Source organism: Tenrec ecaudatus, chromosome 2 (genome assembly GCF_050624435.1).
Source record: "Tenrec ecaudatus isolate mTenEca1 chromosome 2, mTenEca1.hap1, whole genome shotgun sequence".
NCBI lineage: Eukaryota > Metazoa > Chordata > Mammalia > Afrosoricida > Tenrecidae > Tenrec > Tenrec ecaudatus.
Window position 1 is genome coordinate 263,805,274 of NC_134531.1, and position 26,378 is coordinate 263,831,651.

Here is a 26,378-nt window from a genome sequence, read left to right on the forward strand (position 1 = left end):
CAGTGGGGGGAGGAAAAGCAGAGCTGATAACCAAATATGTCAGAAGAGACTCTGAAACTTACTTTTATGTGCAATATAGCTAAAACAAATGGAAGAAATTATCAAGTAAGAGATCAGAAAATGTCAAAGAGCAGCTCAAAAAGACAAAGTAAAGTACGATAGTGAAATGTACAAAAATGTGCAGTTAAAAAAAGCCAAAACTCAAAACAAAACAAAACCCCCCCAAAAAAAATCCCAGAGCTCAGGTTGGAGAGAAATAAAGGCCCAAACTTCCCATTGCAATCTTGAAAGGCTCCACAGGTACAAACTTGAATGATGCAGGAACCAGCAAAAGTCACGGCACCGAAAGGAACTGGTCAAGGTTTCATCCTTCCGCAAGGTACGGAGAGCGCGATCTTTAATGAATGCCTGCCTGCCTGCTACATTGATCACATTTTAGGTTTCAGTTCAGAGCAGCTGCAGAAATTCTCCTGGACCTTCTTCCTCAGAACGTACCCCCACAGGTCTAAGGCAGTACTGTAACACTGGTATCATAAAAACTTCAGAAATCAGCCGTGAGGTGCTGAGATAGATTGTATAAGAATATAGATGGTATTCATGTGTGCGAAGTCAATACTATTCCAATTCAACGAAACTGTAGCAAAGTAATGTACTGATTCCCAGAAGAGTATAAAAACTGACTAGAAGAGAAAGAACAAGACCTTTTCAGAGATTGTATCTTGCTCTCCTTCCACCTCTGTGAACAAAATTTCCACTGATTCTCACCCTGCCTCTGTGATTGGCTACAATGACAGGAGGCCCAATTCTGAGTCTGGTTACAGTACTGTCTGAGCAAGAACTAGTGGTACCAAGCGGCACTGGAGGAATTAGCTAAAACAGAGCTCCAGGAGTTGATGGAGCACCAATTGAAATGTTTCAACAAGTAGAGGAATCCCGGGAAGAACTCACTCTTTTATTCCAAGAACTTTGGAAGACAGCTGATTTGTCAAATGACTGAAGGAGATTCACACTTGTGTCTATTCCAAAGAATTATGACCCAACAAAATGCGAAATTTACAGAATAATATCGCCTATGTGTAAAATTGTTGTTGAAGATCATCCAAAGCAGGTTTCAGCCCTCCAGACTTGCTAGAAATTTAAACTGCACTAAGAATAAGATATTTTAGGAGAGATAGTCCTGCTGATGTCAGACTGATTTTGGCTGAAAGCAGAGAATACGAGATATATATCTACTTCTGTGTTATTGACAATGCAAAGGTATTAGACTATGAGGGGTACCCACCCCCAAAGAGAGGAAAGAAGCTCCACTGGACATAGCTTTCTTAGTACCCGTTTTTCCCACGAGGTGAGCATCCAGCAACTCGCTCTGAGTTAGTGCGTTGCCGAGGGAGGGGATTGCTGGTCACAGTGATTCTTTTTTTTTTTTTAAAGCAGCTTCACTTAAACTTCATTTTTTTTTGTGATGGCCGACTTAAGACAGCAGCATTTGGCTGTGAAATTTTGTTTCCTGCTTGGGAAAATTGCCGAAGACACCGTTGTGATGTTGCACACAGTTTAGAAGGACAGGGATATGGGAAAATCGCAAGTGTATGAGTGGTGAGCTTTTCTCATTTCAAAAAGGTGAAATGACGATGGATGACAAGCCTCGTTATGGACATTGTCAACTTGTTGAATGGATGAGAATGTCCACAGAATTCACGCCCTTGTGCTCAAAAACCAATACTGGACCATTGAAGAGATGGGGAAGTTTTGTGGACTATATTGAAGCTCAGTTCAGCGAATTTTAATGGAAAATTTGGGAATGAGCAGGATTGCTGCAAAATCTGCCTTAGGTTCTTGACTGATCAGCAAAAAGGGTATTGTCTGGAAACATGCCAGGCTTTGAAGGAACAAAGGGACCCAGACTATTTTTCCAAGGTCATTGCTAGATGTAAGACATGGTGCTATTTTTTAGACCCTGAAAGTAAACATCAATCAAGCCAGTGGAAGACTTCATCGTCACCTCTCCCAAATAAATCTCATCAAGGGAAATCGAAGATCAAATTAATGCTCACTTGGATTTTTTTTTTTTTTGGTGAGGTGAATAGTGCATTTGTAGTTTGTTGCACCAGGTCAGACTGTTAATCAAGCTTTCTACTTAGAGGTTCTGAAAATATTATGCAACAGTGTGCAATAAGAAAGGCTTGATCTATGGCAGACGGTGGACTCGCTCTGCCACCATGACAATGCACCTGCTCACACAGCCATCTCAGTGCATCAGTTTCTGGCAAAAAACAGCATCCTTCTCTTGCCCTATGCACTTTACTCATCTGACCTTGCTCCCTGTGACCCCTTTTTGTGTCTGAGAATGAACATGAGGCACATGGAAGGACAGTGATTTGATGATGTAGAACAGATGAAGAAAAACATGAGGGAGGTGCTGTCAGCCATCCAAACAGATGAGTTTGAAAACTATTTCCAAGAATGGAGTCACAGATTTGCCAAATGTATTAAGTGTAATGGAAAATATTTTGAAGGTGATAATGTTATTTTATAAAAAATATTAAATACATAGCTTTGAAAAACCTTATTTCTTAGTGCCCTCTCATATGTGGATCATAAGATGCTATGGACAACTTTGAGAAGAATGGGAATTCTAGAACATCATTATGCTCATGCAGAACAGGTACATGGAATAAGACGCATCCTGGGATGGAACAAAGGACTTTCCATAGTGTAAATCAATAAAGGTGTGTGTCAGGATGCTATCTTTTTATCCTACTAATATACGCTGTAAACAACATATAATATGAAGTAAATGAAGCACCAGGACTGGGGAAAAGCTTATTTACAAACCTTGTTTGTTGAGAAGGAGGAGGGTTTAAAGCACTTGCTGAGGAAATAAAATGCTACAGACTTCAGTCTGGAGTGCAACTCAATTTAGGAAACAACAATGACAAATCCTCATAACTGGAACATAAGACAAAATCAATATAAAGAGAAAAAAAATGAATTTGTTAAAATTTCAATTTACTTGGACCCACTATCAACACTCATGGGAGCAACCTTCAAGAGACAAAAAGAAATATTGCATTGGACAAATCTGCTCCATAGTACCTTGTAAAATTATTAAAGACCGAAGATGTCTTTAATAATTGGCCCGATACCATGAAGGTATGCCTTACCATGGGCCTGATACCATGAAGGCGTGCCTTACCACTGGCTTGATACCAAGATGGTGTGCCTTACCATGGGCCTGATACCATGAAGGTATGCCTTACCATGGGCCTGATACCATGAAGGTGTGCCTTACCACTGGCTTGATACCAAGATGGTGTGCCTTACCATGGGCCTGATACCATGAAGGTATGTCTTACCATGGGCCTGATACCATGATGGTGTGCCTTACCACAGGCCTGATACCACGAAGGTGTGCCTTATCACGGGCCTGATACTATGATGGTGTGCCTTACCACAGGCCTGATACCATGATGGTGTGCCTTAAAATGGGTCTGATACCATGATGGTGTGCCTTACCACGGGCATGATATTTTCCATTCCCTCACAGGTGAATGAAAGTTGGACAGTGAGTCAGGAAGACAAGAGAAAAATTTATGTATTTGAATTTTGGTATTGACAAAGAGTATTGAAATACCATGCTGCCAGAGACAAATAAATATGTCTTTGATGAAGTCCAACCATTCATTGCAAGGCTGGTAGTGAAATTCAGTCTCCTGAGCTTTGGACATGCTGTCAGGGAAGACCACTTCCAGAGAAAGTGGTAAAGTAGATAGTCAGCCAAAAAAAGAGAAAAATCCTAGACACGATGGATTAATACAAAGGCTGCAATCATGGACTCAAATTTGGCAACAATTGTGAGCCTGATAGGGGTCTGGGTGCCGTTTCCTTCACTGTTGCGTAGATCACTGGGTGCAGTCTCATTAAGAGGCACCTGACAATAACAACAATAATTGCCACAAAGGTTCTTATTGACTTATAAGTTTAGAAGAGATTAAAATGTTTAATTTAATATTGTAATATTAAAGTTTAGCTATACTAAAACTAAAGGAAATTTGAGAAGTTTTCAAAATAATTCTAGTAAACTTTCAATAATATAATTTAAGAGTATTGTCAAGGGCTATTTATAATATAGATTATATTGAATAGATCCAGTTCAGTATGTCAGTAGAAGGTAACTCATTACAACAATCATCAATCAAGTAAAATAGAATTACAGAAAAGAAAATTTTGAGTTTCTCTTCTAACACCCCATATATACCAGCTCTGGTTGCATTATTGGATAATAGTTGAGAGGCTAACCTCAAGGTGGCTCGTTCAAATCCACCAGATGCTCCATGGGAGAAAGATGAGGCTGACTGATCAATGTGGTTTCTGTGGGCTTAAATCAACTTGATGGTAGTTGGTCCTATTTCCTAGTACCCCTAATTCTCAAAGTGCTCATGTAAATTCAGGCTTCATTTTTTAATTGAAGGAAAATCATTTCATATACTTATACTAAAGAAATAACTGTATAACTTGATAATTATCCCCAGATCATTTACACCTAAAATATGCTCTCTGTAAAAACCATAAAACAAACAAACAAAAAACACCAGCCCATTGTTATGCAGTTAATACTGACTCATAGTAAGCCTGTGGGACAGAGTACTCTGCTCCCGTGGGCTTTGCAGACTGTAAGTCTTCCTGAAGTAGAAGGTGGTTTCTAAAAGTTGGCCTTGCGTTTAACAGCCCAATGCTAAGCCGCTATGCCACCAGGGTTTCTTGGTCTCTGTAAGGAAGTTAACATTTTAGCCTACCGTAGTCAGATATTTTAAATAGGGTTTTTCTGTTGTCTCCAGCATATTTTTGTTCATTTTCTTGGAATATTGTCTTCTACTAAGGGAGAAGGAGCCCTGGTGACAAACTGCATTACGACTTGGGCTGCTAGCGGCAGCCTTCGGAAGATGAGATATAATTGTAAAGAACAAGTCATCATTTGAGTTAGTTAAGAACTCAACATATTAGCAAATATATATATATTCTGTGGTTGAATATTATATTCTTCCATAGCATTCTCTGAAATTATAGATATAAATATATAGTTTATTAAAATATTTTTATGTTGGAGAGTGGGAAAGTTGGAGTCTCAATTATTAAAGAAATGTTTCCTGGGGTCCTACTATTAGTGAGGCACTATTTTAGGATCCCTGTTGGCACAATACTGAAGGGCTTTGTTACTAATCCAAATGTCAACAGCTTGAAGCCCTCAGGTACTATGTGGGGACAAGCTAGGACAGACAGCTTTGGGGATGGTTTGCAGCCCAGGAAATGATATGGAGCAGTTCTACTCTGTCATGAAGGGCCAAGATGAGTCAATTGACTTGATTGGCACAGGTTTTAGGAACCAGGGATACAGAGTGTACTTTCCAATAAGATGCAGGCTTATTAGGGAGCTAAAAACTTGGGCATAAACACAGAATATAGACACATGTATAAATTTGTACATAAAACATACTAAACACAAGATCAGAAGCTCAAACCCATAGCCACTCTGTGGGAAGAGAAGACTGAGCTCCCATAAAGAGGCACATACATTCAGAATCCCTATACCTGGTGACTTCGAGCCAGCACAGACTTGTTGACAGAGAGTTTCTTGCTTATGTACCTGCTGTTTTGCTGAGTACTTCAATTCATGAACTATGTCATTATTCCATGTATGACTCAGAAGGGCCATGTTACACTTTTAATAATTCCAGACATACACACAAACAACATGCTCAAATTTTGAACAGCTACTTAATTAACGTGCCTATCTGTCTTTAGCCCCTTTTTAGTTTGTATTACAATTATTTGAATGTTTATCATATATCCATTATGAAACTCTGAACTATTATTTATCTTTGCATCTCTGAGTAACTTTGTTCTTAGTATACAAAACATGAAAAACAAACTCACTGCCATTGAGCTGATTCCAACTCATAGTAACCCTGTAGGTCAAGGTGGAACTACCTCGTTAGGTTTTTGAGAATGTAAACCTTCTATAGAACTAGACAACCTCACCTTTCTCTTCTACTCAGTATTGTAGTAATCAATACACTTAATGAATGATTTTTTATCTTGGTACAAGTTCTCCAAAAATTCAGAATAACAATGAAACAGTATATTTGAAGGTGGTTAAGGATACAGAAGTAATCAGTCATTCAAAACAAACATCAATAGCATGCTATTACATCACACACGTGGGACTTCTATATTATTAATAGAAGCAAAACCAAAAAATACAATGGGCTCACAGAAAATGTTAACCATGCCTGCCAGTTTAACTGATACGTTGCTGAACTTGTTAATGAAAATGCCGCTTTCCATCAAATCTCCACAGTACAAATGCTTAATAAATATCATGTTTTATCCTATAGGTATTTGTATGATAACTTTCATAAGGGCTTTTTTTTAGGTGAATTTTAGATCACCAGTTCCAATTACTGTCTGTAGCCCTAAAACTAAAACATTCAAAGGTGTAATTAGGAGGGGCAAAAACCAACCAAGCAAACAAATGCCCACTAACGTCTATAACACAAAATATCTGTGATGTTAACAATTAAACGTGATAACATTTAAATCATGCCATTCCATTGACACCCACAATATACAACCTAACCACTAATATAGCAGTTGGACAGCAAATGATTTCTCAGGAAAGTATTCAGACCTCCTTTTAAGAATCAATACCGCCTAGGAGCTCTGAGAGAGTCCAAGGCCTGGTCTCAGCTCATGGAGAGAGAAAAGAAAAAACCTTTCGTGTAGAGCTATATTAAATTATCCCAGCTAATGCAAAATCAACCTTTGGTGTAAAAGATAAAGGGTAAAGTTCTCAGAAATGATCACTTATCGCTCCATTCCTAAATGGATACAGCATTCATGATAGAGAGAAATGCCACTCAAGTTTCATCATTTAGTACGGTTTTGAAACAACCAAACCATTAACAGAAGAGAGCAGCTTTTTATATTTGTACAACCAGTGACTAATGAAACATTATATCCAGTGTGCCAAAAGCGGGTAGGGAGGGGGTGCTTCATTTTGAAATGAGCCCAATTGGAGTCCTTTTAAGCAGAGTATAATACAGTTTCACTTGTTTCAGCCAGCCTCTCATTACTTGTATCAATAATCCTAGGTAAACTACTGTTGAACTTCACAGCGTTTATCTAGCAGCATGAATAGTATTAATCCATGGGGTGCTTTTGATGAATTGTAGTTCAAAAAGCAAAGTCAAAAATGACTTCTTATAAAGTACTTAGAGAAGTATTTATTAGAAATATGTCAACTGCCAACTAGCTAAAGGTAACTGGGCTATTTCGGAAATCATGCTGCTGGATAGCTTGCCAACACTGGGAAAACAAATTTTCCCACTTGAATTACCTCAAAAATGAATGACAAACTATTCATCTAAGAATATTAATGGATATTTTTGCCACTTTTTACTGTTTTCCTACCTCAATTTTTTTATTTCACAACACTTTTGATGCACTATGTCCTGCTTATACAACATGTTCCCAGTTTATATTGAGAGTAGTTATTAGGTGAAAAAAATACTTAGAAATGTAAGGGTGAAATTGATTCACTCTACTTATGTCATTGAACATCTAAATATGCATAAGTTGAAAGCTACTCAGATCTTTCTCCAAGAGTATGACATACCACATTGACTCGGTGGTTAAGTACTCTTAAACTTTAAAATGTCTATACAAATTTCCCTATATTTATACCAATAGGTCATTATTATTTGAATAGATACTTCCCCAATAGTAAACTTTGCCCAATTCAGGAGATGCTACTGATTGAAGCCTCAGGGTTTTTCAAGATATCTGTGTATTAAAAGTACAATGACTGTGCGCCTCTATTTTCCTACCATCTTTTAATAATGGTGTTAAAATTTAAAATATGATATATACTAATGGCATTTTAAACAACATATCATCAAAATTTAATATATCAATTTTCTTCATACTTATATGTATCATAACAAAATTAATAACTGGAAAAATAACATAGCTTGATTTTTTTATCAGAAAGTGAAATTTGAAATCTAAATGAAACTTTGTAAAGAATTAAAATTCAATTTGACAAACTATTTGGAGAAGTCTACAACAAGGTCAATCATTTGGATAACAACAAACCAAAGAAGCCCCACAAACCCATTGCCATCATGTAGTGTCTGCCTCATAGCAATCCCATAGGATAGGACAGAACTGGCTCTGTGAGTTTCCTTATAATGTAACTCTTTATAGGACTGAAAAGTCCAGCCTTCTTCGGGGAAGCTGCTGGTGGTTTCAAATAGTAGCTCAAAGCTACTCCACCAGGGCTCCTTGCAAAAGCAGACACGTACACTGTAACCTGAACTATACTACAAAGTTTTTAATTGTTCTGAGAAATAGGAGGAATGGGCCAAATAAGTCTGAGAACTTCCACTTTCCACAATTTCACAGTTCAGCACTCACTGCTCGGTTTGCTGTGTTGGGTATTGGTGTGGTCCTAGACGTGATCCCGCTGGTATTCCAGATACCACTAGGGTCACCCAGGGTGGCTGTCTGTTTGTACAATGTCTACACGAATGCAGACCGGGAAGAAGAAAGTACTAATCTAGTTCTGAAAAATCAAGGCTAGTGACGTCCTTCTGAATGGCAACAGAACATGGGTTTACGTCGTGGCAGAAGACGAGTCTGTCAGGTTGGAAAGTATTCACAATCTGACTAGAGCAAAGCTACCTTGGCGAAATAGAATCAGCCTAGATGATGTGGATGAAGTAAACTGCAGGGATGAAGCAAAATCTTAGTACGATGATGTGCTACAGCTCCAAAGCAAAATAAACATTGGGAAACATCATTCAATAATCAGAATGAGAATGTACTAAGTATAAAGCCAGAAAAATTGGAAGTGTCAAAAATGAAATGAAATGCTTGAAGATAGATAAGCTAGATATTAGTGAGCTGTCATTTGCCACTTTAAAGCAGACAATCATATGATCTCCCATTACAGGATGACAAATTGAAGAGGATTGGCATCAGATTCATCTTCCAAGGGAAACTGTCGAGACCTATTCTAAAACATAATGCTGTCGGAGATAGGATAATATCTATATGCTTATAAGGAAGACTAATAGTCAAATTCATGTGTAGTTTTACTAATTCCTTTAGTTTGAAGTTGTCTATAGGGGCAGACTTAGAATGTGACCCTTCTAGGCAAAGTCTCTATGACTCTCAGTAAACAAACTTGCTGCATGTGTCTGAGTAAGAAAGTAAGGGAAGGCATTGACAGGATTCACTGTTAACGGGATTCGCTGGATTGCCATCAGGCTGGGCATAAAATGAACCCTCTGAGAAGCAGGAGCTGAGGGAATCCTACTTCTAGGAAGGGCAAGAAAGGGAGCACATGCTCTGTACCCCAAGAATGCTGTGTAGTGAACCTCCAGGGTCCAGAAGATAGCTGTGACATCAGAGGAAGGGCAGCAGAATCCGGAGCCAGACATAAAGCAGTGGTAGACTTCCAGGCGGCAGAGCAAGTAAAGCTGAGTGCCTGGGGCAGAAGGTTGGCTTGTGAAATGGGGTACATATGGGCATTGAATTTGGAGAGCTGGCTTACAGATCTACAGTCAGAGCTGAGTAACTGTGGTGTGGTTTACAGCAGTGGCATGCCATTTGGGCATTTGCTGCTCTTGTTATTGGTGTCATTCGGTAGCATCTAGTCGGTTCCAACTCATAACAACCCTTGTGCAACAGAGGGAACCACCACCCTGCCCTGTACCATCCGCATAGCTGTCCTTATGAGTGAGCCCATTGCTGCACCACTGTGTGAATCCTGCTAGCTGAGGGCCTTCCTTGGCTTGACTTCCCCAGTACTTTCCACTCATGATGTCTTTCTCTAGGGACTGGTCTCTCCTGAAGACATGTGCAAATTATATGAGACAATGTATCAGCATCCTTCTAAGGAGCACTCTGGCTATACCTCTTCCAAGAAGAACTTGTTCTTATGACAGTGCATGGTACATTCAATATTTTTGCCAACACTATAATTCAAATGCAATTATTCTTTTCAATGTTCCTTATCCAATTTCCAACTTTCACATGCATGGCAAGCAATTGAAAATACCATGGCTTGGGCCAGGTGCACCTTAGTCCTAAAGTAATATCCTTGATTTCCAAGACTTTAAAGAGGCCTTGGGCCACAGATTTATTCAAGGCAATGTGTCATTTGATATCTTAACTACTTCTTCCATGAGTATTGACTGTATCCAGACAAGACAGCACAATTCTGGAAAACTCTAATCTTTTTCTCTTGAGTAATTATTAATAACCCTGAAAGAACTTTGTATGATGTCCTAACTGAAAAACTATATCGTGAGCATTTCTCAACTGCATTGTAACTTGTTAACTCCCACAATAAACCCTCTAACTGAGCTTGTCTATAAGTTCTGAGTAGCCTTTAAAATAAATGATAGAATCTAGAGGAAATAGTAGAGAATACTTTTTGAGACAGAAGATTGATCAAATGTACAATCAAGATACATTGATGATTAATGGCGATTGGAATATGAAAGTTTGAAATGAAGATGATTGGTAGTCAAAAAAGATGGTCTTCATGACAGAAAAGACACCAGGGACCAGCATTTTGGAATGTTGTACTGTGGCAGCGTAGTGGTTACGTGTTAAGTTGCTACCCATAAGATTAGCAGTCTGAAACCATCTTCCAGGAGAAAGAAGACACTTTCCACTCATGCAAAGAGTGACAGTCTCAGAAAGCCACAGGGGAAGTTTTAGCCTGCCCTATTAATATGCTATGAGTTGGAATTGATTCAATGACAGTGAGAACTAATCACTTAGTTATCGCTAATGCTAATGAATGGCAACTCCATAAATGAACCTTATTGAGTGAAATGTACAGGAATCAAATCAACTATATGTGTAGAAAAAGATAATAGAGCATCTCAATATTCTGAGCAAGAATAAGGCTAGGGGCCAATGCGGTGTAGACCAACACTTGCTCCTACACAGGCTCAAAGGGAAGATCATTAAAATAAGTTCAGAAGTCTCAAAGTAGGACTTTGAGCCTGTTCCAAATGAGTTTGGAAACTATCTCAAAAATAGTTTTAACGCACTGTACACTAATGAGCAGAGACCAGACCAGTTGTGGGACAGCATTTGAAAAAAACATACATTCAAAACTTAAAGTCATTAAGCAGATAGACGAAAAAAATTGGATCAAAATATATGTTTGAAGATACTTTGGAAAGTGTTATTGCATGCAGAATTGCTAAAGTAAATAAAGTAAGATTGTTGAACAGCGAATTTTAAAAGGTGGCTAGAAAAGACAAAATAAAATATGCAATGAGCTGCGGTGGAAAACCAAAATGGAGCACAATGGTAGGCATTTCTCACGCTGAAGGAACTGGAGGCAAAAACAAACCTCAGATTGAAGTATGGACGGTCTATGGTTGGTTTCAAATCAGGAAAAATGTGCAACAGTGTGGAGTACTTTCAGCATGCCTATCCGGTGTACTTTATGTTGAAAATATCATTTGAAAAGCTGGCCTCGATAAAGAAGAATAGCATCCATACTGGGGGATAACTCATTAACAACCTGTAATCGCAGATGACACAATATGGCTTACTGAATGTGAAGAGAATTTCAAGAATTTACTAATGAAGATTAAAGGCTTCGGGCATCATTACTAGTTGCACATCAGTGCAGAGAATGAAAAAAAAAACAAAAACAGAAAAAGTCCAAGTTATCAAATATTAGATTTTACTTGGATCCACAAGAAATGTTCATGGAAATTAGTGTCGAGAAATTCAAATGGTGTTTGGCATGTAGTAAATCTATTGCAAGCGAACTCTGCACAGTTGTTAAAGAGCAGAGACACCAGTGTAAGGACTTGTACCCAACTATCATGACTTTAATGCCTATGCAGTAAGAGCTAGTAAATTAATAAGAAGACTATGGGAGAATTGATTCCTTTGAATCCGTACTACAGATTGTCGGTAGAATGAACAGAACTGCATTGGAAGAAGTCCCACCAGAATGCTGCCTACAAGCAAGGATGCCCCCTGCACTTTAACCATGTCCTCAGGAGAGGTCGGTCTCTAGAGAAAGATGTCATTCTTGGAAAAGCACAGTAGGTGAAAAATAGGAGAGCTTCACTTGGGATGTATTGGCAGAGTGACGAACAGCAAAGATCGTGAGGATGAAGCAGGATCAAGTTTCTGTTCCGTAGTCCATTGCATCACTATGACTCAGAGCTCACTAGACGGTATGTCACCCCAACAGACTCCAAATATTGCAGTATTGTATGGAAAACAATGCTAGCCTTTGAGAAGCTTTCCATGGCCAATTTTACATTAAAACCTTTGCGTCCCCCTGACAAGCTGGCATAGAAAATATCCTGAGCTATTTCACAGACAGTATCAATCACTTAGTGGAGCGTCTCCATCTAATCATAGGTTAATACTTCCCTCTCAATAACGCAGTGTGGCCTTTGGAAGAAGAAAAATAGTTATTCACTTTACATGGTTCCCTCTGCCAGCTTGTTATAGTTACTTCCAATGTGAGATAATTATAGTCAAGAGATAATTATCTGTGGAAATTTCAAATTATTATTCATAGTAATTTAAATTATTCTTATTATAAACTTTAATTTTGGTGTATATCAATAACTGTTATTTTCAGGAAACTAGTTATAGAAATTATAAAATATGCTTTATCATAGTATGAACAAAAGAGCCTAAGAGAAGTAATATTTTCATGATTCTCAATTAGGATGAATAACATTTGTTTTTAAACCTTAAAGATAATCATAAATATAAATCACTAGTCATTCTCAAAATTATACAAATAAGCTTATAATAAATGAATGAATAAAATCTCCCAGAAATATTGTTTTTATCTTTTATGTATACTGTGATTTTCCTTCATTATCCTGCCTTAGAACTTAGTAATCATGAATCTTGGAGATATTTACAAATATGAGAAAGACCTTCTAGGAAGAAAAAAGAGAGAGCCTTTTAAATTTCGTTGATCATTCTATACAGTTTGGTAACTTGAAACTCTTGCAGTTCTTATATCCTTTTCTGGAATGAATTCCAAGCGGTACTCACCGTGTACAATGAGAACATACTCTGCGCTGCTTTGGCCAATGGTGTTTGTGGCTTCACATCGATAGGTGCCGTTATCCGTTTTGTTCAAGAAAAGAATATTTAACTCCCTCCCACTCACGACCATTCGATCAGGGTCTGGTAATTCTCCTCCATCCTTTGTCCACAAAACAGGTTCTGGCCTATTGGATTCAAACATGCACGTAGATAAGCAATATAAGAAAACTTACATATGCTGTAAATTAACTGAGTGATTAATAAATATTTCACCCATTATGTGGTATAACCAAGTGCTAAATTCTAGAAGGCACAAAACAAAACATCATCAAGTGCCCGCTTCAATAGGACATCATTTAGTTGTTTTCTAATGAATTAAGAAGGTTCACAATAAAGCTGTAGGTTGCTAAGTTCCTCTAATAATTATGCTGGTGCACGGCCTGTTATTCAGGCCCTGGTCCTAATTATTTACAACGACTATATCTTTGGAAGATAGCCTTGTCTCTATTAGAGCCACCTCCTCAAGGTACCTGGATTACATGCCTTTGTGCCCACAGCTGAGAAAGAGATCTGCGAAACTACCTGAGCCTTCTATTAACCCTCTTGCTTTTCACTCTTACATATTTCCACCAAAACTTCTCTTTTAATAAAATATACTTAAATATGTCTTTATCAATTGCATTTAGGAATGGAATAAAGGTAAATGAACCATGGGTGTTGGCTTTTAAGAATTTCAGTATTTTATAATTCTCACTAGAACACCGTGCTGGTTAATTTTTTAAAATTAATGCATATAAATATAAATCAGAGGAGTATTTAAACTCTAATATGATTCATGTGTCATACTTCATCCATTCTTCTGCTTTCAACTGAGATGTATATTTTCCTGGTTCTTATTTGTTAAAAAATTTCTAATTTAAATATAATTTACCACAGGGTTGAAAATCATTCTCAAAAGTGTTCTAGCTATTTGTATTTGCTAAAAATAAGAAAATATAATTTATATAATGTTATTATAAATAAAATTAAAACACAGTTCTTGGTACGGATGCCTATCATTATGGACCCCCCTCTTAAGATTAATAATAATAATATAGATAATGTATTTATTACCAAAAAGATTGTGAACCACATAAAAACAAATATTAGAAAGAATATCAGAGAAAGCATATTTTCAAAGAAACAACATAATTGTGCAATGTAAATAGTAACAAACAACAGTAACAACATAATTGTGCAATGTAAGTAGTAAAAGCATTAAAGTGAAAACAAAGAAGACAAAGGTGATTTCATCAAAATTATACCCTTGACACTTCTCAGTGTTTAGTTGTACTCTAAAATCATGGAAGAAATTTGTTATGCAATAGATATTGAAAGAATTAATTTCATATCATTTGATTTTGAGGACAAGGATGTAGAATCGTCTTTTAAAGGCAAACTGATGATGTTTTACAATGCGCTTCATATGCCCCTACTATCCAGTTAAATATTATTTGAATTTGTTCATTTGCTGAAAACGGTTTCTCTGGGTCTCTCCTCTCGCTGAGCCAAACGCCAAGTCTCAGAAATCCAGTCCCTCTGGCTCGCCGTGACACTGCACGGGGTTCTGGGCCTAGGGATCTTTAAGGGTCGTTTGCACAGGCGGGCTGGAAGAGCTGCTGGGGCAGATAGCGATCCCACGCTTAGCCACCAGCCTTGAATCCTCCGAAGAGCCAAAGCAGCCAACACAGCCATGGTTTAGTGGATACAGCTAAAGCAACAAAAGTATATCCTTTCCACATTGCGGCATAAGTGCAACTAAAGCAATCGCTATAACAAAAATTATCCACACTTTAGAAGATTCTGTGATTAAAAAAAAAGAAAGAAAGAAAGAAACTGCTGGGATCTACTAGGTTTGGGCTCATACTGCCCCAACGGATAACCCACTAACCCCAGTCTTTGTCTGGTCTCCATCTCCATCTCGCTCGCTCTCGACACAAGCGCGTGTGCATGCGCGTGCGCACATACGAGTTATAGCATGTGACTAAAAATGTAGTTGGGGTCTTAAACAAAATATTTAAGCTAGAATACATCTTTTCGGTGCTTGACACTATGGATGGATTAAGGATTGCGATAAGAGCTGTAAGAGCCCCCAATAAAATGATTCACAACAAAACAAAAAAGAATACATCTTTTCCCTAAAAAATAAATAAGTAAATAAATTAAAGATGGAGACCCGGAGGTTGTATTAGTCAGGACTGGCACTAAACATTTCAAGATTCTGGATCTCTTCTCTTTCGCAACATTTCAAGGAGTCCAAAGGAGTTAGCACCCTAAGATGCAATTATAATGAAATGGAGGTTAGAGTTTATGCACAGATTAAAAATAGCCTACACATATGTGCCCAATTAGTATTGAAAATGCTCAAGCTTCCTATTGCCACCCTGAAATATTAAGCGGTTTAGCAAGTCTTGCTACAACATGTGTTTCATCTTCATAAAGGGAGTCCCTAGGTTTTCTCTAATTGGAAATCAGAAATGATTGTGTTTCTTGCCGCAAATTAGTAGCATTGTTCCCTGTTGTTGAGGCACCCAAAGGAGATCATTTTTAAAAGGGTTCCAGTCTACAGTTTCCATGTGATAAGGCAGAAACGAGTAGGGGTTAGACACTTGGAGTAATAGAATGGAAAAAACCATCACTGTAGGAAAGCAGACATGAGATGGTCATGCCTGTCTTTGGTGAGACTTTAATATGGTCAAAACCAGGAGAGTTCCTCTCTAAAGGGCTCACTAATTGAAAGTTGGACATTTCCATAAAAGGTTAAATTTGATGTGTTTCTATTTGCCAAATGTATAACCTTAAAACTATGTCTTATATTTCTCTCGAACGGTGAACTCCATGGGCTGCAATCAGGGCTCCTCCATAACAATACAGCAAGGCTGGCACAAGACCAACTAGTGTTTTCTTTGTACATCGAGTCACGTCGAGCTGGAACGGACACAAGTCCAGTGAACAGTAGTGACAATATACACCTAAAACCACTTTTGGCAATGTTTTCTTCCAAAGACCACAAAGACCATTCAGAAAATAAAATGAAAAAGGAAATCAAGTGCAATGATGAGATGGGGTCTGGGAGCCAAAGGCAGAGACACAGACAGAGTATGCACAGAGTCTGTGAACGATACTGGGACCGCATTTCTCAGAACCTGTTTCCAGCCCAGTAAAAGTGCCCTGCCACCTGAGAGATTTTCCCCAAGCCTGAATGGTGAGGACACTGTGTTTTGCAGACCCGGAGTGAGAAAATTCCCAGGAAGGTCCTGCTGGCTGGGAGAAGCTTTTCTTCCTCCAACGAGGTTCTCAATAAAATTGTCTTGTGGAAAACCCAGTCTGAGCCTCTTGAAGGGCATCTTTATTTTGGAATGGAAGGAACCTGAAACTCTGGTAACATCTCAGGTCTTTTAAATGAAAAATTATGCCAGGATTACCAGCGTCTAATTATCCCAACTGTTTGGGTGACCACTCACTCCCTAGGAATTGAGAAGAATGAAAATGTGTGTTTCATTCTCAGTTCTCACCCTCTCTGTCAAGCCATGACTGAGCCAAGGAATGAGTAAGCAGTCGTGAAGAAAAAAGGAAATCCCACTGATGCCATGGTTTATTGGGTCGGCGAAGGGGCAGGGGAACAGGGGCTTGATCTGTGGATGCAGAGCAGGGAGGGAGCAATAGAGCACATGTGATGTGAAGATACGCAACTCTTTACAAGCGGTTCAACTACGGATGTGTATGACGTAAACATTATATTTTAAAAAACGACTTAAAAAAAGAGAGAGAAGGAAACCAACTTGGCCTACAGTTACAATGGGTGCAGGAGGACACAGTTTTGCTCGGGGTGCGGCACCAAGTTCATTTTAATGGTGGTGGAACAGTTGGAGTATAGCGATAACGGTTGTACAGCATGGGGAGTATAAATAAGCAATGGCACTGAATCATACACAGGAAAGTTGTTGAACTGGCAAATGGTCTGTCATGTATATGTTTGCCTGAATTGAAAAACAAATACACAAACAACAATGAGTATTGAGGAAAAGAAAATGTATATAGATTGTACCGCTCTTCTTTATAGGGTTAAATTACTGACTTGTATGATATGTGGATGAAGTATCAATAAAACAGATTGCTTTTGTTTTATTTTTAAGAGAAGAAAGGAAATCCCAGCAGAATTCCTCCACTGTTCTTGAAGAGGTGAGTAAGAGTAAATTGTTAAATTTCAAAAATTGGGAAAGATACAATTTCCAACCCCTTCTTTGTCTCAAGTGACTCTGTCTCCTTTGTGTTCTGTACGGCCTTTCCCTTTTAAATCACAGTGTATGTTAATCAAATGTGTACTAAATAACAAAATAGATTCATACAAAGTAATGTTATGAAAATAAAATGTTCATTCCCTCACCCTCCAAAATGAATACTAAATATGTCAATGTAAGAGTACTCAAGTAAATAATGCCTCCTATCTTGAACTGAAAAGAGAAAGCTTTAAATATTCCCATCTTATCTACACAGACATGAGGTATGTATCCCCAAAAGGTATGTTTCAAGTACTAGCCCCTGTACTATGCAGGTGGTCTTACTTGGCCAGAGGAGCTTCAAATGTGTGTTAAGATGAAGTCCTATTGGGTAATCTAATGACTGATGTGCCTATAAGAAGGCTTGGTGAAGAAACAAATGAACGCAAAAAGGAGACTGTCATGTGAAAACAGGAACAAAGACTGGAGCGACAAATGCCCAAAGCAGTCAGTGCTGAGAACTGTGAGCAGAAAAACTACCAGATTCTCCGAGAGAAGCACAGAAAGTAACTTCTTTCAGAGGCTCCCGAATGTGCTGCCTTCCTGGTATCTGCCTTCGAGTCTCCACAACACCGAGAGAATATTCCTATCTTTTTAAGCCACCTAGTTTGTTTGTTTTGTTGTTTTTCAGAAAGCCTATGAAATGAATAATATATTAATAATATGAGAAGAATGATATAGCCTTTATTTTAAGACATAGCAGCAACGTCTAGGTAATTATATTGTGCCTGGGTCTCATGTAACCACATGAAGGTGCCTGATACGTTTCAATCGGTTTAGAAGCTCCACAGATGATAAGTACACCCCATTAAGTGTAAATAACATGAGCATCTGTTAAATGATCAATTTAATTTATAGCTTCTATTATTTTCACTGGAGAGTTAGAGAACGTGGTACAAGCTGCACCGATATATTGGTCTATTTTTTGTTTTCAGCAAAAGGTCCTTTTTTAAATCATGTTATTGGGGGCTCATACAGCTCTTATCACAATACATCGTACACACATACATTGTGTCAAGCACATTTGTACATACCATCAATTTCAAAATATTTTCTTTCTACATGAGCCCTTGGTATAAGCTCTCATTTTTTCCCTCCCTCCCCTATCCTCCAACCCTCATAAACCCTTGATAATTTATAAATTATTATTATTTTTTCATGTCTTACAATGATCAATGTCTCCCTTCACCCACTTTTCTGTTGTCTGTCCCTCGGGGAGGGGATCATATGTAGATCATTGTGGTCAGTTCCCTCTTTCTCCCCCTTACTGTCCTGGTATCACTACTCTCGCTGTTGGTCCTGTGGGGTTTATCTGTCCTTGACTCCCTGTTTCCAGTTCTTATCTGTACCCATATACATGCTCTGATCTAGCAGGATTTGTAAGGCAGAATTGGGGTTGGGGAGGGAGCATTAAATAACTTTAGGAAAGTTGTGTTTCTTCGGTGCTATACTGCACCCTGCACTCTGTCTGGCTCATTTCTACCTTGTGACCCTTCTGTAAGGGGATATCTGTTTGCCTACAGATGGGCTTGGTGTCTCCACTCTGCACTCCCCTTCATTGACATTAATAAGATCTTTTGTTCTGGGTCTTTGATGCCGAGGCCTGATCCCATCAACATATCATGATCACACAGGCTGGTGTTCTGCTTCCATGTGGACTTTGTTGCTTCTCAGCTAGATGGCCGCTTGTATAGCCTCAAGCCTTGAAGACTCCATATGCTATATCTTTTGATAGCCAGGCACCATCAGCTTTCTTCACCACATTTGCTAGGCATCTGTTTTGTCTTCAGTGATGGTGTTGGGAAGGTGAGCCTCTCTGGAATTCCAGGTTATTAGAACAAAGTGTTCTTGCATTAAGGGAGTACTTTTAGTAGAGGCCCAATGTCCATCTGCTACCTTGATTCTTAACATATAAATATATGTACATAGATCTATTTGCCTATTGTTATATATAAATATATTTACATATGTATAATAGCAAAAGCTCTTAAAGAAAAAAGTTGTTGTAAGAAATTGTCATAGAATTCTCAGCATTCACGCTAGCAAGTAATTATCAAAAGGACCAGGTAGATATTATTTTTTTATTAATTGACAAATAGTTTTGAAGTGGAAGACTTTAGGTTTATTTAGTCCAGGGAAGAAGAATCTTAATGAACTGCTGTAGATGAATGAGATCACATCTGTTATCCCCACACTATCCATCACGGGAAGAGGAGGAAAAGAGAAGGGAAAGAAATAGAAGCTGGGATTGCTTGCTCCTATTTTTATGTAGAATATAAATACAAAGTAAGTTCACAGGGTCTTCCCTTAAAGCTATGGAACTGACTCAAAAATCATTTTATATTGAGTATGTTAGAATCTAGAATGTGGTTACTTAAGAGGAAGAAATAGAGAGTACTTGTGGGCTCTTACTTACACTTGGATTGTTTCAAATACAAAGCATGTACAAAAGATTATATTGATAATCAAATGATGTGTTTTTAACAGAGTGCAAATAATGCTTTATATAGAGAGAACATCATATTCTACTTATTATAAAACTAGTGTACTGGGCCCTTAGGGAGAACATCATTGTGAGTGTCCTTTAGATTTGGTTGTTGTACAAATGAATAGGGATGAAATTTTTTTCCTTCTTAGTCATGACACTGATTTCATATATTTTTAATGGGAAAAGTTCTTAAAACATCAAATAACTCGTAGTCCAGGTCAACTTAACCTCAAGTGTATTAGTTATCATAATGCATACTCATTTTAAAACAAAATCAATGAAGGGTTTTATGTGTCTGGTTGTCTTTATAAACATGATTTTGCTGAGAGGAAAACAAAAAACTCATGAAACACTTATATTTGAGTAGCTTCAATGAGTCTCAATGGCTTTAATTAACAGAATATTTACTCTTTTTAAGGTTGTATCTTAAGACAGATAAGAGATCAGCAGCGGAGTTTTGTTGTGGTTGTTGGTTAACATCTACATATCCTTGACTACTTGTTGAGTTCATGTTATTTTCAAACAATTATCTGAAAAAGGTGTGACTTTTATGCAAGTTTTTATACAAAAGATTGTAAGGAAAATAAAAGGGTACCTTGCTGTGATTTTATACTGACAGATGTCACCAGCCATAACACTTGGTGACACATACTAAGCAACATATCTGTTGCGCTCATGTTGCTTCCCACTCAGAGTGACCCCAGAAGACAGAAAAGAGCGTCCCTATGTAGTCAGTGAGGCTGTGAATCCCGAAGGAAGCAGGCTGTCACACCCTCCTCCCACAGATCTGCTGGATTAGAGACTCTGAACTTGAAATTAATGCATAAGCACCAAACCTCTAAACCAACATAAATATCACATAAACTATTATAAGATTCATCAATTATTAATAGAAATATTGCAGTTGGCTTTATGAAAGATATAATCCTTCACTGCTATTGCTGTTAGGTGCTGTCATGTCAATTCCACCCTATGTACAAAAGAATGAAACACTGCCCAATCTTGAGCCATCCCATAATTGTTATGTTGGAGCCTAATCTTGTAACCACTGCATCAATTTATACCGAGTCTTCCTCTTTGTTCTGCACTTCTACTTTACCATCCATGATGTAAGACAAGTTTGCAGTATCGTAATGCATCGATTCTTCAATAATTTAATTATGACAGGGTTTTGACTGGTAGAAATGAAAGAGTTAAACTCAAGTATTGTATGATCCCAGATAGGATGCTTGCCCTATTAAAGTTCATATTGCTGAGTGGGCAATTGCTACTATGGTGAACTTAAAAAACAAAACAGAAATAATGTAATAAAATCACTTTTGCCAAATTAAGAAAGAGCAAGATTAAGGCACTTAATATGATATGATGCCTGACTTTGAGGAAAATAAACTATCAAAATAATAATTTATATTAACAAAATAAAGATGTACAGTTAGTTGTCAGTAGCTTTTTCTGGGGCACAGTTTGTAGAACAAAGAGTTAAAAATGAAAAAATATATATATATTTTTCCCACAGTAGACTGTAGGACTGATGGTGCCCTGCTAATATGAAGAGAGCTAGGAAATATTTGGGACACAAAAAAATTGAGTGAACCAATAAAAAATCAAAGTACCTATAGAAATAATATTTAAAAAAAAGAAACAATATTTATACACTGAAACTAGGTAATAAAGAACCTTGAATATCAGGCCAAAGAGTCATTGAGGGTTATTATGCAGTTTTAAGGTTTCCTTAAAAATAAATGTATACCCTTTTGACTTTGAAAAAGGGTTCTTGATCAGAATTTCTTTTGAGAGCATTGATGTGAAAAGTCTTGAATTAGAAATGTGAAAAAAAAATCAAAAGAGAAAATGTTGCAATGTAAAAAGAAATTACAAATCTAAATAGAGATCATGCGACCTTATGTGACACTGGGCTAATGATAAAGGAAAGTGGGCATAGACTATGGAAGAGCACCTTGAAGGCAGACCAGACACCGCGGGAGCCGGGAGAGAAGACCAGTGTCGCTCCGCCTGTAAAGCGTTCCAGGCTCAGAACCCACAGGGACAGTCCTACTCTGTCATACCGGGTGCCTAAAAACGGGATCTTCTCCAAGCAAGGAGTGGGAGATTTTGAGAGTTTAAAGAAAGCAAGAGCAGAACCCTATCTGGGCTCTTGAGTCTTTGTAATAAGAGCAGTGCTGGTGCTGAGAAAGAAAAACCAAACAGCATGACACAGTCAATAAGCCAAACACATTTGTAACAAATACAAAACCAAAAACCTTTGCTCTCCTATCTGTTCCTTTCCCTTTAAGTAATCTTACAATACAGTCTATAACTACAAAGGGCATCAAAAAGTTCACAGAACTATAGATTAAAAAGATAATAGATTTTTTTCAAAAACTTTTTAAGCACCCTGATACATACAGACACATACTTACACATATAACTCTCTATATTTTCTACTCCACATCCATTATATGTATCTGGTTAAATTCAACCCCTGTGACCCCAACATTGTCATCTTGTCTTTGCCAGAGTATCAAAATATGTGTGGGAGGAAAAGAAAGGAAACATAACTGGGATCTTCACATTTAAATTCATGATCACATGTTTCAAATTAACACCTGAAAACAGCCCCATTTTCTATAATTGGTTGTTGTTGTTGTTGTTGTTGTTGTCATTGGCATTGTTGTCGCTGCTGAGTGCCATTGAGTGGATTCGAACTCATAGGAACCCGATGGACAACAGAACAGAACTCCGCTCGGTTCTGTGCCACCCTCACAATTGTTCCTATGCTTGCGCCCATTGTTGCAGTTAATCCATCTCATTGAAGGCATTCCACTTTGTTTCTGCTCCTGTCCCCCTACTTTACCAAAAACATCATGTCCTTCTTTGGAGACTGACAACATGCTCAAAGATAGTAAGACAGAATCTGTCATTCTTTCCTCTAAGGAGCACTCTGGCCATACTTCTTCCACAGCACACTTGTCCTTTTGGCAGTACATGGTTGTGTTTGTCTGGGTGGACTAGAGAAACAGATCCAGAGACACATTAATTTATGTCTAAGAAAGAGATTTATATACAGAGTAATTCCAGCCCAGTGCAGATCAAGTCCATAAGTCCGATATTAGCCCAGATGTATGATACCTGTATGTAAATTCCTCTTCGGACTCATACAACACATGCCATGATGCCGAATGTGGGAAGATCACAAGCCAGTTGGTGGAAAGTCTTGTGGAACCAGTGGCGGTGGAAGCATCTCATCACTGGCAGGGTCTCAATGTGGCTCCTCCAGCTCCAGGGCTCTAGTGAAGCTCCCATGTGTCTTGTCAGCAGGAAGACGAAGCAGAGAGTATCAGTGTATTTGGCCTCCAGCGAGCTCTTTATCGCTGTGGCATCTCCAAATAAGGCCATTACTGAGACGTGACTGACTCTGGCCTGATTGGCAGGCTAGACTCTACCCCTTCACAAGTTGACAGAAGGTTACGTAACTGCCACAATGATACTTTCATTATTCTTCCCCAATACCATAATTCAAGTGCATGGATCCTTCTTCAGTCTTCCTTACTCAATGTCTACTTTTCTCATACATCTAGGGTGATTGAAAACACCATGACTTGGCTCAGGTGCACCTTAATCCTCAAAGTAATAGTCTTGCCTTTCAGTATATTGCAGCAGATTTATTCAATACAACACATCTTTTGAGCTCTTGACTGCTGCTTCCATGAGCACTGACTGTGGATGCAAGCAAGTAAAAAATCCTTGACAAATTTAATGTTTTCCCTCCATTCATCATAATGTTACCTATAAGTCAAGCTGTGAGGATTTTAGTCTTCTTTACATTGAATTGTAATCCATACAAAAGGCTGAAATTCTTTATCTTCATCAGCAAGTCCTTCAAGTTTCCTTCACATTCAGCAAGCAAGGTTGTGTCATCTGCATATCTCAGGTTGTTAATAAGCCTTCCTCCAATCCTGATGTTGCAGTCTTTTTCATATAATCCCTTTTCTCTGATTTTGTGCTCTGAATCTATATAGAATAAATATATTGAGAAGACACCACCCTGACACATACACCTTCTGATTTTAAATTCTATAGCATCACTTTGTTTTCTTTAAACAACTGCCTCTTGATCTCTGTACAAGTTCCTCATGAGCACAATGGAATGTTCTGGAATGCCCATTCTTCTCCAGCCTATCCATAGTTTGTGAGGATAGAGACAAATACCTTGGCACAAACAATATTACACAAGTAAACAGCATTCGGATATTCTCTGCTTTCAGCCAAGATCCATCTGACATCAGCAGTGATGATCCCTTCGTCCATTCCTTCTTCTGAATCTGGCCGGAGCCTCTGGCAGCATCGGTCAATGGACTGCTGCAGTCAAGGTGGCATGGGCTTCAACAACGTTTTACTTGTATGCCATAGCAATGGCACTGTTCAAGAATTTTACTATTCTATTGGTTCATCCTTTTTCTGAATTTGGTATAAATATGATTTGTTTTTCTGTCTGTGGGCTAAATAGCTATCTTCCAATGTCCCTGACATTGAGGAATAAGTACGTTCCACTAGGTGCTTCTCCAGCTTGTGGAGGCTTTCAATGCGTATCCATCAGTTCCTGGAGCCTAGGTTTGGCTAATACCTTCAATGTGGTTGGAACGTCTTCCCTCAGCACCATTGCTTCTGGCTTATGTGCTATTTCCTGAAATGGCTGAATGCCAACCAGTTCTTTTTGGTGCAGTGACTCTGTGTTCTTTCCATTTTCTTTTCATGCTCCCTGCATCATTCAATATTTTTGCTATAGAATCATTTAATAGCTAGTAATATTGGTAAACCCACTTTGCTATTCTATCAGACAATTTATCGTTTGTTTCTTTAAACTTTCTGGTACCTAATTCATTCTCAACTGAAGTAAAGCTCATATACATTAAGGAAAAAATTATTTTAAAAAATCATCTTCTCGTGAATATTTCCACCACTGTCTTTGTCTAACCCTCTTCCAGTTTAATAGCAGTTTCCCTACTTCTAGAAAAAGCTAATCCTTCCAATTCTGCTGTGGATTCTATTTATCCTCTCCCTCCCTCTCTCTCTCTCTCTCTCTCTCTCTCTCTCTCTCTCTCTCTCTCTCTCTCTCTCTCTCTCTCCACTCCCTATCTCCTACCTTATCATGCTCCCTCCTCATTTCCTTGTGATAGAATATAATCTGAAACACATTGCTGTTTTGTGTCCACAGTCATTTCTGACTCACTGTGGTCCTCTGTAGAACAGAAGGAAACTCAGCCTCAATCTCAACCATGGTCACAGTCATTGTTATGTTTGAGCTCATTGTTGCAACCACTGGGCCAATGCATCTCATTGTGGGCCTTCCTCTTGAATGTTGAATCTCAACTCAATATCCTTCTCCAAGCAGGAAATCCTTTTTCAGGAAGAAATCCCTCCTGATAACATCTCTAAAGTCTTGTCAGTTTTGCTTTCAATGAGCATTCTGACAGTAGTTCTTCAAACAAAGATTTGTTCATTCTTCTGACAGCCTATGATATATTCAACATACATTGCCAACACCATAACTCAAATGTATCAATTCATATCTGGTCTTCTTATTCACTATCCAGTATATATATATATATATCCAGTATATATATATATATATATATATATATATAAAATAAAAAAAGACCATGGCTTGAGTCAGATACATGTCGTTAGTCCTCAAAGTAACATCTTTGCTTCTTAGCATATTAGAGACACATACTCTTACTGCTAACATAAAAGTTGGTGTTCAAACCCATGCCCATAATGTGGAATATAGGCCTGGTGATCACTTACAATACAATTACATTTAAGAAAATCCAATGGAATATTTCTGGGCTGAAACACATGTGATCACCATGAGTCTGAATGAACATATTTAGGCATGGGCTTGGGTGTTTTCTGTTATGGGTTGTTTGTGTTTGGTTGTTTTTGTAATTGGATGATTGAGATCATACAAACATACTTTGGAAGTACTCCTAAAGGAACAAAACTAAAAGATCAAACTCACTACCATCAAGTCAATTCTGATTCATAGCAACCTACTAGGATCAGTAGTACTACTTCTGTGGGTTTCTGAGATGACAAATCTTTAGGAGAATAAAAAACCTTGTCTCTTTCCCACAGAGCAGAGGGTGGTTTTGAACTGCGAATCCTTTGCCTAGCATAACCATTATGCCACTGGGCCTTGTATTAAAACACCAAAGTAACAATAAAATCCGCAACCTTCTTATGCTCCTCAGCACATCCAAACTTCTCAAAATAATTGTCTTTATTCAGTGACTACACGTCCTCAAATCACATTCTTCAGACATCTCTTTTCCCTTGGGTTTTCTCATCTACTGGACCTCCTACGTTTTTAAGAAAAGAACTCTAGGAATAATATTTTCCGATTTATGATGAACATTTTTCGATCTTCATATCATTAGATCTCTTGGCAG

General features: G+C 38.1%; 1 protein-coding gene across 2 annotated transcripts in view; it reads right to left on the bottom strand.

The window, feature by feature from the left end:
* CADM2 (cell adhesion molecule 2) overlaps positions 1–26,378 on the bottom strand; it is a 190,693-nt gene that overhangs the window by 101,259 nt on the left and 63,056 nt on the right. For both annotated transcript variants that reach the window (XM_075543445.1, XM_075543444.1), the window contains exon 5: positions 13,126–13,304. In XM_075543445.1, coding sequence (XP_075399560.1) covers positions 13,126–13,304 — 179 coding nt within the window. The remainder of the gene's footprint in view (positions 1–13,125; positions 13,305–26,378) is intronic.